Source organism: Nycticebus coucang, chromosome X (genome assembly GCF_027406575.1).
Source record: "Nycticebus coucang isolate mNycCou1 chromosome X, mNycCou1.pri, whole genome shotgun sequence".
NCBI classification, from domain to species: Eukaryota; Metazoa; Chordata; class Mammalia; order Primates; family Lorisidae; genus Nycticebus; species Nycticebus coucang.
This window is the reverse complement of record NC_069804.1, coordinates 105,159,321-105,172,709: the sequence shown is the minus strand read 5'-3', so window position 1 is coordinate 105,172,709 and position 13,389 is coordinate 105,159,321. Positions and strand designations below refer to the sequence as shown.

Here is a 13,389-nt window from a genome sequence, read left to right as displayed (position 1 = left end):
CGGCCAAAACCACACACACACACACACACACACACAAAATTACACAGTATTTAAGAAAATAGGGGGAAACTTTAAGATAGCTGACTAAAGGCACCTGGCCCTCATCTCCTCCACAAAGCAGAATCAAATCAGTCAGTAGATCAGGCATCCTCAAACTTTTTAAACAGGGGGCCAATTCACTGTCCCTCAGACTGTTGGAGGGCCAGACTATAGTTTAAAAAAAAAAAATTATGAACAAATTCCTATGCACACTGCACATATCTTATTTTGAAGTAAAAAAAAACAAAACAGGAACAAATACAATCACACCACCTCATGTGGCCCACGGGCCGCAGTTTGAGGACCCCTACAGTAGATAATCATTCCCCAAATAAAGCATCTAAGGGAGAACACTGGAGTTCACCAGAGAACTAACAGTAAACACCTGAGGTGCGAATAAAGAAGAAAGCAAGGTGGCCGGTTTGGCCAGGATCAGTAAAGAGCATCAAGAGACTCCCCAGTGTGGAGAAAGAGAGATCCCCTGCAATCCACACATCCACTGAGACAACTACAATCCTAGTAATTCACAGGCCCTGAGACTAATTATAAGGAGCTAAATGGTGTCCATGAGATGGCCTTGTTTCACAGAGGGAGCTCACAATGGGTCCCATACCCCTAAGACTGAAGCAACTGCAGCATGGTACCATTTTAAGAGCCCAGTCCAATGGGCCTAGATCCTGCACTGGGGTCCAATAGCCCCTGTATCTCCACATCCCTGGAGGCCTATTAAATCTCCTTGGATTTACCTGGAAGGACACAGCAGTGCATCATCAGCTAGATGCAGCAGTAGAAAGAGGACACAAGTACTCTGTCCCATGGTGTCTTGCATCCCAGGGAATGGGTGGTGTAGTACAACAGAGAGGCTATAGGCCAGGCAAGGATAGGATGATATATTCAAAGTGCTAAAATAAAAAATACAATGCTAGCCAAGAATACTATACCTAGCAAAGTGATTGTTGAAAATAAAGGAGAAATAAAGTCTTTCCCAGACAAGCAAAAATAAGGGAATTCATCACCCTTAGACTAGACCTATAAGAAATGCTTCAGAAAGCCCCACATCTGGAAATGAAAGGGTATCTGCCATGATAAAAGAACATGAAAGTATAAAATTCATTAGTAGAGCAGACACACAAATAAGAAAGAGAAAGGACTCAGATGCTACCAATATAGAAAACTATCAAACAACAATGATAAACAATAAAAGAAAGGAACAAAGAATGTACAAAACACCTAGAAAACAATTAAAATGATAAGAATAACTTCTCGCTCATCAATAACATTAAATATAAAGAGATTAAATTATCCCTTTAAACAATACAGACAGGCTGAATGGATGAAAAACCATAACCCCATTATTTCTTGCCTGCCTATATGATACACACTTCACGAGTAAACATGCATACAGACTAAAAATGAAGGAATGAAAGAAGATATTCCACACAAATAGAAACCAAAAGCAAGTAGAAGTAACTATATATTTACACCAGATAAAATAGACATAAAGTCAAAAATAGTAAAAAGAAACAAATAAGATCATTATATAATTACAAAGGAATCAAATCCATGAGAAGATATAATAATTATATATGTATCCAATACTAAAACAACCAGATATATATAGCAAACGTTATTAGAGATAAATAAAGAGACAGACCCCCAATTTAATTAATAGTTGGAGACTTTCACACTCTACTCTTAGTGTTAGTCAAACCATCTATTTAGAAAGTGAACAATGGAACACTGGATTTAAACTGGACTTTAGACACAATGTATCTAAGAGAAATTTACAAAGCATTTTATCCAACAACTGCAGAATACACATTCTTCCCTTAAGAATTCATCAACTCTTCTCATAAGCACATGGCACATTCTACAGGATAAACCATACATTATCACATCAAACAAATGTCAAAACATTTAAAAATCAAAATAATATCTAATACCTTACCAAAACACAATGGAATAAACCCAGATATGAACAACAAAGGGAACTACAGAAAGCATACAAATACATGGAATTAAACAATATACTCTGGAATGACCACTGGGTCAATTAGGAAGTAAATAGGAAAGCTTAAAACAAACAAAAATGGAAAAACAGCATAAATAATATAGAACACAACAAAAGCAGTGCTAAGAGGGAAGTTTATACCAGTGAATGCCTTTATCAAGCAAGTAGATTTCAAATAAACAACTTAATATATAACTCAAGGAAATAGAAAAGCAAGAACAAACCAAACAAAATTATCAGAAGGAAATAAAAAAAGCTCAGATAAGAATTAAATGAAATAGAGACTAAATATATATAATCGATGAAAACGAAAAGCTGTTTTTTTGAAAAGATAAACAAAATCAACAAACCATTAGGTAGACTAACCAAGTAGGGGGGAACCCAAACACCCAAAGGAAACAAAATCAGAACCAAAAGAGTAGACATTACAACTTATTATCACAGAAATAAAAAAAGATTATCTGGAACTATTAAGAATAAGGGCTGGGCATGGTAGCTCACACCTATAAAACTAGCACTTTGGGATGCCAAGGTGGGAAAATTGTTTGAGGCCAGCCTGAGACAAAAAAAGCATCTCACCTTGCTCACAACACCCCTCTTTCATTCCCCAGCAGTGCCATACCAGGAAAGAGTGGAGAAAGAATTTGTGTGCCTTGGGAAGGAAGATTAAAGTAACTGTGGGAATTTGCACTAGAACTCAGGGCTACCCTGTCACAGGTGAACACAACACAAGGCAAAATACTGCTGGCACCCACAAAGAGAGCATTTAGATCAGCACAGCCAGAGGGAATCCTCAGCCCCAAAACCTGAGGTAAGACTAGCCCCACCAACTAGCTGACAAAAAGCAACCTGGACCTAAAATAAATTCATAAGGCAGTCTGGCCATAAAGGCCGCAGACCTCAGTCAATTCCTATGGCTTTCCTTGCAAGAAACCAATAGGTTTGGGGTGCGCGTGACCTCATGAGGTACCAATGGTGGCAACTGTGCCTGTGCTTATGTCATTCCTTCCCCAAGTCCTGGCAGTACAGCTCAGGGACAAACTTTCCACATGGGGAAAACAATTCAGAATATTTAGTTTTGAAATTTAGGCACCAGCTAAGCCACATTAAAATACCAAGCAGTCTTGTGAAGCCTCTTATTCCAAGTCATAGCTCCCAGATGGCATTTCTAGACCTACCCTGGGCCAAAAATAAAGATGCTACCTTGAAGGGGAAGGACCCAGTCCTGGCAGGAATCACCACCCAGTGACTGAAGACCACTTAGGCTACGAATAAACATCAGAAATTGCCAGGTAACACTCACAATGGGCATTGGATGAGATTGGCTGGGTTCTAGTATGACTTGGCATAGTCCCAGATGCAGTGACCACAAGGAAGCACCCACATCTCTCCTCCCCCAACTCCAACAGCCCAGTACAGAAGAGTAAAGGAAGAAAAGTGAGGGACTTTGCCTGGTAATGCAGGGAGTTATCCCACATCTATGCAAAGTCCACCAAGGCAGTACCACTGGGAGCCTGTTAAAAGTCACAGTATTATTGAGATTGGGGCACCCCCAGTGCTGATATGGCTGCAGTGACCAAAGACATAGATCACAACAATCATTCCCTTTGAGTGTCTGGAAAGCTTTCTCAAGGAGGATGGGTTCAAAGAATCTGAGAAAATAAATGCCTAACTATTCAGTGCCCACACATCAATGAACATCCACAAGCATCAAAAATATCCAGGAAAACATGACCTCACAACACAAGTTAAATAAGGTACTAGTGACCAATCCCAGAGGGATGTACCTTTCAGAGAAACGTATATGACTTTTCAGACAAAGAATTCAAAATAGTAACCTGAAGAAGCTCAGTGAACTTCAAGATAATACAGGGAAGGAATTCAGAAGCCTATCAGGGAAAAAAAAAAAAAAAAAAAAAAAAACATGGCAAAAAGATTGACATAAAAAAAAAAAAAAAACCAAGTAGAAATTCTGGAGCTAAAAAATCCAATGGGCAAACTGAGAAATGCCCCCGTCTCTCAAGAGCAGAACTGATCGAGCAGAAGAAAGAATTAGTGAGGGTGAAGACAGGCTATTTGAAAATACAATCAGGAGAGAAAAAAGTAAAAAAAAAAAAAGAAAAAGAATGAAGCATACTTACATGATCTAGAAAACAGCCTCAGAAGGGCAAATCCAAGAGATATTGGCCGTATAGAGGCAGTAGAAAGAGAAATTGAGGTAGAAAGTTAATTCAAAGAAATAACAGGGAATTTTCTAAACTTAGAGAAAGATATCAATATTTAGGTGCAAGAAGGTAACAGAACAACAAATAAATTGAATCAAAACAAGACTACTTCAGGCATTTAATAATCAAGCTCCCAAGAACACAAACAAAGAAAAAGTTCTCAGGATGTTAAGAAAAAAAAAAAAAAAAACATAAAGAAGCTCTAATATGACTGGCAGCAGACTTTTCAGTGGAAACCTTATAGGTCAGGAAAGAATGGCATGACGTATTCAAAGGGCTGAAGAAAAAGAACTTTAATCCTACATTACTATATCTTACTCAGATATCTTTCAAACATGAAAAATAAATAAAAACTTTTCTAGACAAACAAAAGCTGAGGGATTTCATCACCTCCAGACCTATCCAAGAATTGCTAAAAGGAATTCTTCAATATGAAAGAAAAGGATACAAATGAACAGCAAGAAATCATCTGAAGATATCAAACTTCCTGGTAAAAGTAAATACACAAATACAGAATAATTTATTCCTACAATTACTGGACATATATAATTTATATTATAGTAGGAAGACTAAAAGACAAAGCTACCAAGAATGACTACAACAACTTTTTAAGAGGTAGACAGTATAAAAAGATATACACGGAAAGAACAAAAAGTTAAAAGGGGGGTGGAATTAAAATGTAGAACTTCTTTTAGATTTCTCTTTACTTATTTGTTTGTATGTCCATAAGCAGAGGTGTCATATGTTTAAAATTGTTGGTAACGCTGGGTGTGGTGGCTCATGCCTACAATCTCAGAACTTTGGGAGGCCGAGGTAGGTGGATTGCCTGAGCTCATGGGTTCAAGACCAGCCAGAGATAGAGTGAGACCCTGTCTCTAAAAATAGCCGGGTGTTGTGGCAGGCACCTGCAGTCCCAGCTACTCAGGAGACTGAGGCAAGAGAACCGCTTGAGCCCAGGAGTCTAAGGTTGCTGTGAGCTATAATGACACGGGGTACTCTACCCCAGGGCTACTCAGTGATATTCTGTCTCAAAAAGTAAATAAATAAATAAAAAAGGTCAGCAGTCACAGTCTCAAACATCATACAAAATGTCCACATAGTAATGTAGTTATTTACACGTTAATAATCAACCATGGCTAGGTAAAGTCAAAAAACTGTTACCTTGGACCAATTGATTCGCTTCATGGACACTTCAGGTTTATATAATTTTTTCTGTTTCATTCCATAAGGTAAATCAGCTAATGCTCCTGGAGGAGGTGGAAGTCCTCCAAAGGGTGGTGGTGGAGGGGGTCCCCCAAACCAAGGTGGTGGTGGTATCCCAGTCATTCCAGGTAAAAGAAGTGGAGGAGGAAGAGGAATTCCTCCGGGTAGAGGTGGTGCTGGTGGAGGTGGGGGTGGAGATGGCCCAACTCCCGGCAAAGGAGGTGGTGGAGGAGGGCCTCCTGATGAAGCTGAGAGTGAATGTGCCTGAAATATAAATAATCCAAGTTAAATATATCAGAAAGAATACATATCAGTAGACATCTGTGGTTTACTTAAGATTATATTTACTTTATTTAATTATTAAGATTATATACACTTGATGTTACTACATACATAAGATATTTAGCAATATCTAAGTGTTTAATAGTACACAAGAAAGAACTGTGTAAATTTCTGATAAGCAAAACAGTGACTACTTCTGCTAATATACTAATGCTGGGAAACTTGACATCTTCCAGAATTTGTAAAATATTCCTCCAAAATAATGAAAAATTACCTTTCACTATAAATATATGCAAAGAAGTCCTGTATATTGCTTTTGCCTATTAGAATACTTGGTTTGAAAATGGCATAATTAATACAACACTATGGATTCAATTCCCTTGGGGACCAATTAGCTTTACACAAAGAGTCTGTTTCATAGCATCAGCAACTTAGCTGTCTTCTAATACCAGTAATTAATACTAAGTAGCATTCATTTGCATAGTAATATATTCTTATCAGTATTTTACATTTATTTTTTCTTTTGATCCTTATTATAACCCTGTAATGTAGATAGGATATTTTAATCTCATCTTTATCTCATTGTGTAGAGATGAGGAAACTGTAACTGAATAAAAGTTAAATGACTAATCAAAGGCCAAGTGGTATGAAATGTGATTAGGATTGCATTGTGGCTCTTAGCATACCTAAGGTAGTCAGTCCTCTTTCCACTATAACAGACTATATCTTCATGAGAGGGTGTCATTTGTCATGACGAAAATTAATTCAAACAGACCAGACTAAGAGGTGGGTATAACATTTCTACTATCAGAAAGTAACTTCAACCTCATTTTCTAATGACAATGGATAACAGACAAAGGAACACATTGCATTTCATATTGTCTTCTTCTTTTTTTTTTTTTTTTTTGTAGAGACAGAGTCTCACTTTATGGCCCTCGGTAGAGTGCCATGGCATCACACAGCTCACAGCAACCTCCAACTCCTGGGCTTAAGCGATTCTCTTGCCTCAGCCTCCAAGTAGCTGGGACTACAGGCGCCCGCCACAACGCCTGGCTATTTTTTTTGGTTGCAGTTCAGCCGGGGCCAGGTTTGAACCCGCTGCCCTCGGTATATGGGGCCGGCGCCTTACCAACTGAGCAACAGGCACCGCCCTCATATTGTCTTCTTTTTGGATGACTAATCTGTACTCATTTCTTTAAACCACTGCTGACTGCAATGGTTCACTTTCCTAAATAAATGAATATAAAATAGGATCTGTTCATTTTAAACACTCCTAAAAAACCAGTACCAATGAATAGATATTTTGTAATCAAGATTCGACATTAGATTAACTGAATGTAAGGTTTAAAACTAATGAAATTTCTTGGTGGAGTGTAATTTTGATTTTGGGAGAAAGTCCTCTTACCTTTACATAAATTTTCTACCTGGTCTATTTGTATTAACTAAAGTTAGAAATATCATAACAAAATAAATAAGTTGAAGCATATTTTTTGAATAATAAATGTTTTAAAGGACTGACCTATTTATAAACTATTGCAAGTTAACACTCATAACATTACATAGTTATATGTAATCATAGAAATGTTTCCCATAATATTCACTCCACATAAACAAATATATTATTCACATAAATGAATGCTTAAGTTTGCATACCCACATATACAACTAAAGTGCTTCTATATTTAATAAATGACAATCTTCTCCTGGAATGTAATACTCTCTAAGGTTAGGAAAAATTAAAGACAGGATTAAAATGTGCAAAATTCTTTTATTTTTAAAGCAGCAAAACTACAGAAAACAGTTTGACATTTACAGTCTTGATTGACATCAAAGAAATGGTGGGAGAAAATGAAAAGTCCAGGAAATTGGCAATTTATCCCACATGTTTGTGGATTAATGTATTTTTATATGCTTTGAAAAGCAAAATGTGTCTCATTTTTATTAATAGATAATAAAATTAACATCCATTTGCAAACATCAATTTTTTGCCTGTATAGATATTTGTTATGAAACTTACACAGTCACAAAATGCTATTACTGAAAATATGATTTTACTTAAGTTAAATATTTTATAAATTTAATAAAGAATCTCAAGTGTTTATATTAAATGCCACCAGTCTTCAAAAATCAAATCATATCAGTCTTTACTTCCCTCCCGTGAACAATTAGGATTGAATAATTAAATAAGGTTGTAACATAGTATTGTGAATTGATTACGGCAAATGAAAATTGAATACTTGACACCTTTTGGGGGGTACTAGAGAGTATTGTGTTATAGCACTTTTACAGTTACTTCAGCAATAAATAAGCAGTTACTCACTAAGTCATAAGACCCTGTGCTACGTGCAATAGGGCCTTGAATAAGAAATACATTGTCATCAAGTTGTCTATGCCTGACTAGAAGAAATAGATCAGGCATACCAACAAATATCATATGGATGGTATAAAAAAGTGATACAAATATTCAGAGAAATTCCCCAGAGTTTTTGGTGAAGTTTTCCCAAAGGGTCTCTTACTGAGCTTCTTATAGGATATGTTTCATGTGCATAGATGAGCAAGGGAGGGAATTTCTCCCCTTAACATGACAACATTTTTCAACTAAGCTAGATGAAAAGTCTATTTCCAGGAGATGTTAACAGCTATTCTGAGATAAAAGATGCTGTCATCAAGTGAGTCTGAGAAAGCTATATGAAAATGAGGCAGACAAGTTGCTTCAATGTAAAAACATTTTAGACCCTTTAATATGCTAATGAGTATTAAGAATCTGCAAGAGAAGAATTTCATATGTACCCAATTTATTGGAACTATAGAATGCTTTCCTTATGAAAAACCTATTAGCATCTCTGTAACTAATATCTGGGAAATGCTGGCAAAGGAAATTGTGGAGACAGTAAGTTCCAAATATGAAGGGAGGAAAGGTGACTTAGCTGCAACAGAGGCTGTAGTTAGGGGAGTAATCATAGCCTAGGCTGCAAAGGGGAGATAAGGAAGCTCTAGCCAGATGGCCTTAAAATTCCTGGTAAGGAGATTTTATTTAATCCTGACTGCAACAGGCAACCATTGAACATATTAAAGCCTGGAGTGACAATAATCAGGGCAGTGTTTTAGGAAGATTAATTTGCCACTGACATAGAGGATGAATCTGAAGAGGAAGAGACGATAGGCAAGAGAAAAGTCTGAAAACAATTATAATAGTCTAGGGAAGATGTAATGAGAGAGTGAAACTGAGGGGTTCAAGATTTTGATGCAAGGGGTGGGGCAGAGGGCATCAAGTCACAGAAAGAACAGACAGAAAACAGTGACTAGTTTAATTTGTCAGGAGGTGAGGCAGGGAAAAAGGAAAGAAAACTCTAGCTTCATTATGTTAAAAAATGGTCGTAAAACTTAAGAATGGACACAAAGCTTGTTTGAGGAAAGAGAGAACATAAACACTGGATTTGATTTCAATATTCAGTAGGAACTTCCTATAGGGCTAGCTGGACATAGAAGATAAACCAAAGAGAATTGACACCTATTAAAAGGTGATATTTGAATGTATGATATTGAATGGGATATTAGAGCAAGGATATATAGTGAAAAGAATAGCAGAGGACAGAACACTGCAGAATGTTACCATCTGGGGGAAGAAAAAATAAAGAGAAACTGAATTCTCAAACATGTAGAAAAGAAGTTAGATGAGAAAGAGAGAGAGAAAGATATTCAGTGAAAAAAAAAAAAGTATCACCTAAGGCAAGCTAAGGGTAGGGAAAAGCCACCACATTTGGTACTTTGGAGTTTACTGGTAACTTCTGAGGTAGATTTTCTATACTGATAGAAACAGATCCAGTCAATCAACAAATACCTACTGAGCACCTACTATGTTAAGACGTCATCTGAAATTTCTTAATATTCATTTAAGACTCTTCATTTGGCTGGGTGTGGAGGCTCATACCTGTAATCATAGCACTCTGGGAAACCAAGTTGGGTAGATTGCTTGAGCTCAGGAGTTTGAGACCAGCCTGAGCAAGAGTGAGACTCCATCTCTACTAAAATAGAAAAATTAGCCTGGCGTTGTGGTAGGGCACCTGTTGTCCCAGCTACTTGGGAAGCTAAGGCAACAGGATTGAACGCCTGAGCCTAAGAGTTTGAGGTTGCTATGAGCTATGATGAAGTCAGGGCACTCAACCCCAGGGTGGCAAAGTGAGATTCTATCTCCAAACAAAAACAAAAACAAAAACAAACAAGACTCTTCATTCTAGAAGAGTACTTATTTAATCAGTTCTAAAGTCTAGATACCCTAATTAAGAATTTAAGTGTATATGGGAGGATGTCATTATAGAGAACATAGGGAGAATTGTAAAGTTTATAGATTTTGAAATGGATTTTAATTTAGATGTAAAGAGATACCAAGAAGCTATCGGGATAATTACAACAAAGAGCATTTCCATATTCGTTTTGAAAGAAAATACTATGCACCCAATTTTTCAACTTATCATAAAACTTTCATCTCAAAAACAGTCTTTGGGCGGCGCCTGTGGCTCAGTGAGTAAGGCGCCAGCCCCATATGCCGAGGGTGGCGGGTTCAAATCCAGCCTCACTGAACTGCAACAAAAAACAGTCGGGCGTTGTGGCAGGCACCTGTAGTCCCAGCTAGTTGGGAGGCTGAGGCAAGAGAATTGCCTAAACCCAGGAACTGGAGGTTGCTGTTAGCTGTGTGACGCCACGGCACTCTACTGAGGGCAATAAAGTGAGACTCTGTCTCTACAAAAAAAAAAAAAAGCCTTGCCTGTGTAATATCGTCTGTTAAAAAATACTCAGGGCCAGACCAGTTTGAACAACTAATGCCTTATTTTTTTTCCAAACATTAAAATGATTTATTGTCCTGAAAAATCAAATCGGTACAGTTATTTCAACTAAAATGTGAAACTGCCAAAAAGTCTGCTTCTGGTCACATTTTTCTTTCTATCTAACAAGGTAATTGTCTACCATTGAACTCACTGACATGACACAAAGTCTGTATCTTCTTTCATTACCTGGGTTCGAAGTTGCTGGATTTCTGTTTCAAGTTCTTTGATTTTTTCTTCTTTCTTTTGAAGCTCAGCTTGAGCTTCCTGTCGAGCTGTGAATTCTTCATCAAACTGTAATGATCACCACCAAAAATGTACAGTTAATACTATAGTTTTGAGAAAGCTTTAAGTAATATTATGTATTAAGTGGAATAATTTTTGCTTAGCTGAATTCCCAGAGCATTCAGAAAATCAGAACTCTCGATTATTTTCTTGCCAATTAAGTACCCATGTGGGGATAGGAAATTGCTGTTGGTAATGGTAGGAGTAAAGAAGAAATATGCTCCCTACCCCAGGTAAACAAACCCATTTTCACTTCTGAAAAAAATACAAAAAAAATACACCCCTACGTTTGGGCTGGGCACATTGGCTCATCCCTATAATCCTAGCACTCTACGAGGCCAAGGTGGGTGGACTGCCTGAGCTCATGGGTTCGAGACCAGCTCGAGCCAGAGCAAGACCTTATCACTAAAAATAGCTGGGCATTGTGGTGAGCGTCTGTGGTCCCAGCTACTCGGCAGGCTGAAGTAAGAGAATCGCTTGAGCCCAAGAGTCTGAGGGTTGCTATGAGCTATGATGCCACAGCACTCTGTGGGCCACCAAGTGAGACTCTGTCTCAAAAAAAAAAAAAAAAAGTAGGCTGAGAAGTCTGTCTTTATATAACGGGTATTTGTGTTATTTTTTATTGAAAACTCAATTTTAGAATAGTTTTTTAAATATTTCATCTCATTTAGTTTCGTGATTTAGAAAAGGAAATCCAAAAATATGACATCGAGCAGTTTCAATTCTTTAAGTATGTTTAATCTTGAAAAGAGATTACACGTTTAGAATGTTTAAATGATTGTACATTAATACCAACTGAAATATTTCTATTGCAGCCTTAGTTGCCTAGCATCCAAAAAGTGGTACTCCAAAAACTCTGACTGTAGAATGATATATGCTGTGACAGCTTTCTCCTTCAGATGGTTAACCAAACTCTCGTAAAACATTTTAGAAGAAGGAAAATGAGAAGTTAATATATGGTGTGCTAAGCCAAAGAGCCTGCCTGAATGGTGAATCTTCATTTGCTGCATCCTGCCCCAACCTTTTCCTCAGACAGGGCTTAAAGCAGGCACAAATCAGCCTGCCTATTTACAGTGAATACTGCCAAAGTCCAGCTACAGAACATTTTATTTGCTTTTTATTGTCAATGTCACCTCAAGTCATTTTAGAAGTCTATACATTATCCCCACATTAGTTCTGTTTCTAAAAGTGATATATCTTACTGCCCAGAGTTGTCTTTAGCATTTGTAGAACAATACTAACGTATGTTCACTGTTAACAAATATTCATCCTTATAGTAGATTTGACCTTTGAAAATGATAAAACGCCATTCTGATCTAGGTCTAAAGAAAGAGCACATAAGCATACTAGATAATAATAGTGTCTGGGTCAAATCTGAAATACCACTTAGTAATGTATCTCTACTGGAGTTGCCGGAAAATGTTCCACAGAAGCTGGTCCAAATTTTTTCAAATCTCTTTAAATTTCAAACTCATCCCAGATCCTAAGAGTGAAGGATCCATAGATTCTTCAGTCAATGACCTTGTTATCCTAGTTGACTAAGATGGATTTCCTCCAATGTGACCTTGCCCACCTTCACTACTATTCATGTTAAGATTTCTCTAAATCTATACTCCCATCCCCACTCCCAAAGTTAGCTTCTCCTGTGTGCTTCTCAAACCTGGTATCTATAAAAGTACACTGTATGTAGTATCTTCCTTCTATACATGGATTGTTGGTACATTTGAAGAGAGGCACATAATGTTTCTGATTTGAATTTAAAATTATGTTTATCTGTAAATAAACAGAATAGGAATCACAGAAGCCTGAAATATCTGAGGTGGAAGAAGTCTTCTTCCAAGTCCATTAATCTTATCCTCTCTTTTTAATGATGAAGAAACTAGGGTCCAAACAAGTGGCTTACTTAAGGTCAGAGCAAATTAGTGGAAAACTGAGATGCCTCTCATTCTAACACATTCTTAAAAGTGACTTTATACTGCCTCTTAAAATGACCCAGAAGAAGAGAATGCGTGTAGCTAACCACTGGGACACTATATATATTTTTTCATTCTAAATGCTGGTGATGTGACTAAAGCATCGAACACGGAATCTCTCTTCTACCCTGTTTCCCCGAAAATAAGACAGTGTCGTATTTTAAGGTGTGCTCCCAAAGATGCGCTAGGTCTTATTTTCAGGGGACATCTTATCTTTCCTGTAAGTAGGTCTTATTTTCGGAGGATGTCTTATTTTCGGGGAAACAGGGTATTACTTCAAGACTCCTTTCCCCATAATATACGCTTACATAAAACTTTCCTAGACAGATAATCACAATTTGCTCCAGTCTTATGGTATCTAATCACAGTGTCAGCCCAAAATTGAGGAGATTCTAAGATTTTTCAAAGGGAATTTTAAATATGCTACTTAAAACAATAAAATTAGAAATATAAAAGTCTATTAATCAGAAAGCATGCATTTTCTTTCACCAATAAAAATGACAGCTTCACACAAACATTTTATGCTCAAGCTCTTAAAATCTATTCTA

The 13,389-nt window shown here is 37.2% G+C and overlaps 1 protein-coding gene across 3 annotated transcripts in view; it reads right to left on the bottom strand.

Annotated features, from left to right (window-relative positions):
* DIAPH2 (diaphanous related formin 2) overlaps positions 1–13,389 on the bottom strand; it is a 1,060,116-nt gene that overhangs the window by 726,828 nt on the left and 319,899 nt on the right. For all 3 annotated transcript variants that reach the window (XM_053581174.1, XM_053581176.1, XM_053581177.1), the window contains 2 exons: positions 10,773–10,877; positions 5,437–5,742 (listed from right to left, as the gene is read on the bottom strand). In XM_053581174.1, coding sequence (XP_053437149.1) covers positions 5,437–5,742; positions 10,773–10,877 — 411 coding nt within the window. The remainder of the gene's footprint in view (positions 1–5,436; positions 5,743–10,772; positions 10,878–13,389) is intronic.